The sequence below is a fragment of the Phanerochaete carnosa genome (genome assembly GCF_000300595.1).
Source record: "Phanerochaete carnosa HHB-10118-sp unplaced genomic scaffold PHACAscaffold_809, whole genome shotgun sequence".
Lineage (NCBI taxonomy): Eukaryota > Fungi > Basidiomycota > Agaricomycetes > Polyporales > Phanerochaetaceae > Phanerochaete > Phanerochaete carnosa.
In genome coordinates, this window is record NW_006768436.1 from 1 (window position 1) to 2,178 (window position 2,178).

General features: G+C 53.4%; 1 protein-coding gene across 1 annotated transcript; it reads right to left on the reverse strand.

Moving 5' to 3' along the window:
* Positions 1-1,545: 1,545 nt before the first annotated feature.
* Positions 1,546-1,970, reverse strand: PHACADRAFT_132522 (uncharacterized protein; the record flags this gene model as incomplete). Its single annotated transcript, XM_007403154.1, has 1 exon — positions 1,546-1,970. A coding segment is annotated over exon 1 (396 nt), but the record flags the coding sequence as incomplete, so codon positions are not given.
* Between the last annotated feature and the right edge of the window lie 208 nt (positions 1,971-2,178).

Here is a 2,178-nt window from a genome sequence, read left to right on the forward strand (position 1 = left end):
TCGGCCTGTAGCAGGACAGAGCTTCATGAGAATACTCAATAGACTTGTCTAGGTCGTGCAGATTTTTGCTTGTGTCGAAGCGTTCGCGTAATCCCCCTGCCAAAAGAGCCAGGATAGGCCCACGCTCAGGCTGTGCAGGGGGATAGAAGGGAAGGGCCTGCTGAAAAATGTGGATAGCCCTCTCTATATCATCTATCTTCTTCGTCCGGTCCTTTCGTTCGGTGGAAAAAAATACCAGTTTTTCAACGAGTTGTATACGAAGGGGAGATTTGGGTGGACAGCGGGCAAAAGCATCTTGAAGGTATGTGATAGATTTCATCTCATCCTCCGGATCTCGTGTCTGCTTAAAACGATGACTGAAAGCTTCCCCAAGCTGGGCTAGTATTGTGTGATAACGAGGGTGGGTAGATGAGCAAAGTGACAGAGCGGCATAGGCGGTATCTATGCATTGGGTGAGATCGTGTGAGTCTTCGTCTCTGGTGTACTGATTATGGAGAGCATTTGCTAAGTGGAGGAGCAGCTCGGGGCGGACAATAGATCCCAGGGAGCATAAGGAAAGCCCCTCTTGTGCGAAGGCGAAGACTTTCTCCAGATCCTCCAGACTTTCACTTTCTTCGTATCGCAAAAGAGCAACAGAAGCAAGGACACTCAGAAAGGAAGGGCGATGAAGGTTCTTTGCAGAGCAAGCACTGAGTACCGCCTGTTCCCCTGCGGTGAAGATATGCAGCATTGAATACCAAATGCCACTCTGGGGAGTAACGTCGAGGGAGAGTGATATGAATCCGACATCCAAGCTGATATTTATTGGTGCTCGAGCCGTGGAACGTGCGCGGCCTTCTACGAAGTATTTCATTGACAAGGCGAAGTCTTCTTCCTCTCCAGTGTGTCCGAAGCGCCGACCGAGCGAGGAGGCCAAGCTGTTGAGTACCATGACATAGCTTGTTGCGCATGAACCGCAAGCAGACAAAGCTTCCTGCCCGCGTGCTACACTTTCCTCAAGGTCCTCGAGAGCTCCGCATGATATGAAGCGGTAACGCGTGGCATCTGCAAGCCTGCTGAGGGCTACCGCACGGATGGTGGACCCGAATGGTAGAAGCTGGATAGCTTTGCGAAGAGAACCAACGCTGTCTTCTATGTCTTCCTGCCTGCCCGCGAACACAAATCGAGTCCATTTCCCGACAGCAAGGTTGACCAGCGAACGCGGATAGTCAGGATGATCCACTTGATGAAGCGCGAGCGCTATGTCGCCGTATTCAATTCCTGCCTCGAGGTCGTCTTCTCGCCCTTCTTGTGTAAAGCGAGCAATGAGCGCGGGAACAAGGGTGTCGAGTACCAGATTAGCGTGCTCTATTAGGCTACAGAGAGAGAGGGCCGCGTAGGACAAGGTGACCGAACGTTCCAGGTCTCCCGGCTTTCCGGTGCGCTCAAATCGAGCCAGAAGCCCAGCAGCTAAAGTCCCGAGAGCTTGAAGACGGCAGAGATGTCCCGGAAGGCACAACACAACACCTTGTAGCCCATATCCGATTGCTGCCTCTAAATCAGCAGGTTCGCCTCGATTCTCATACCGAGAGAGCAATGATCGCGAGAGAATGTCTAGTGACGCAGGCCGGGCTGATGACTCCGGGGGACAGCAATCGACAGCTTCTTGAGTGTACTCGATGCACCGATCCAAATCGGAAGATAAGCTTGTTTGCCTGAAGCTGCTGAACAGCGGTGCAGCGAGGGTGATGAGAAGGGTGGGCCGGTCGTGACGGCTGGGGTCAAAAAGGAAAAGGGCAAGGCAGCCGTTCTCGATAGAGTCGACCAAATCCTGGGATTCACCGGTGTGGCAGAACTGGGTATGCAGTGCTTTCGCAAGCGATAGCATGGAATAGTAGCGATCAGCATGACCGGGAGGACGAAGGAGGAGCGCTTTGCGGTGAAGGGACACAGCCTCTTGCATATCGGCCGGCTGGCCAGTGAGCTTGAATAGACAGAGGAGTGACTCGGCAAGAGTGTGCTGCAGCACCGCGCTGCCTTCGTCTGAAGGAGGGGAGATAGAGATGGCCTCGCGCGCCGCAGAGATGGCGTCATTGAGGTCTTTCGGGTCATGCGTATGAAACGAGCGTGCGAACAGGGCAGATGAGAGCGTAGTCAGATACGTCATCCGGCCACTGTCGGTAGGAATTACACTAGAAA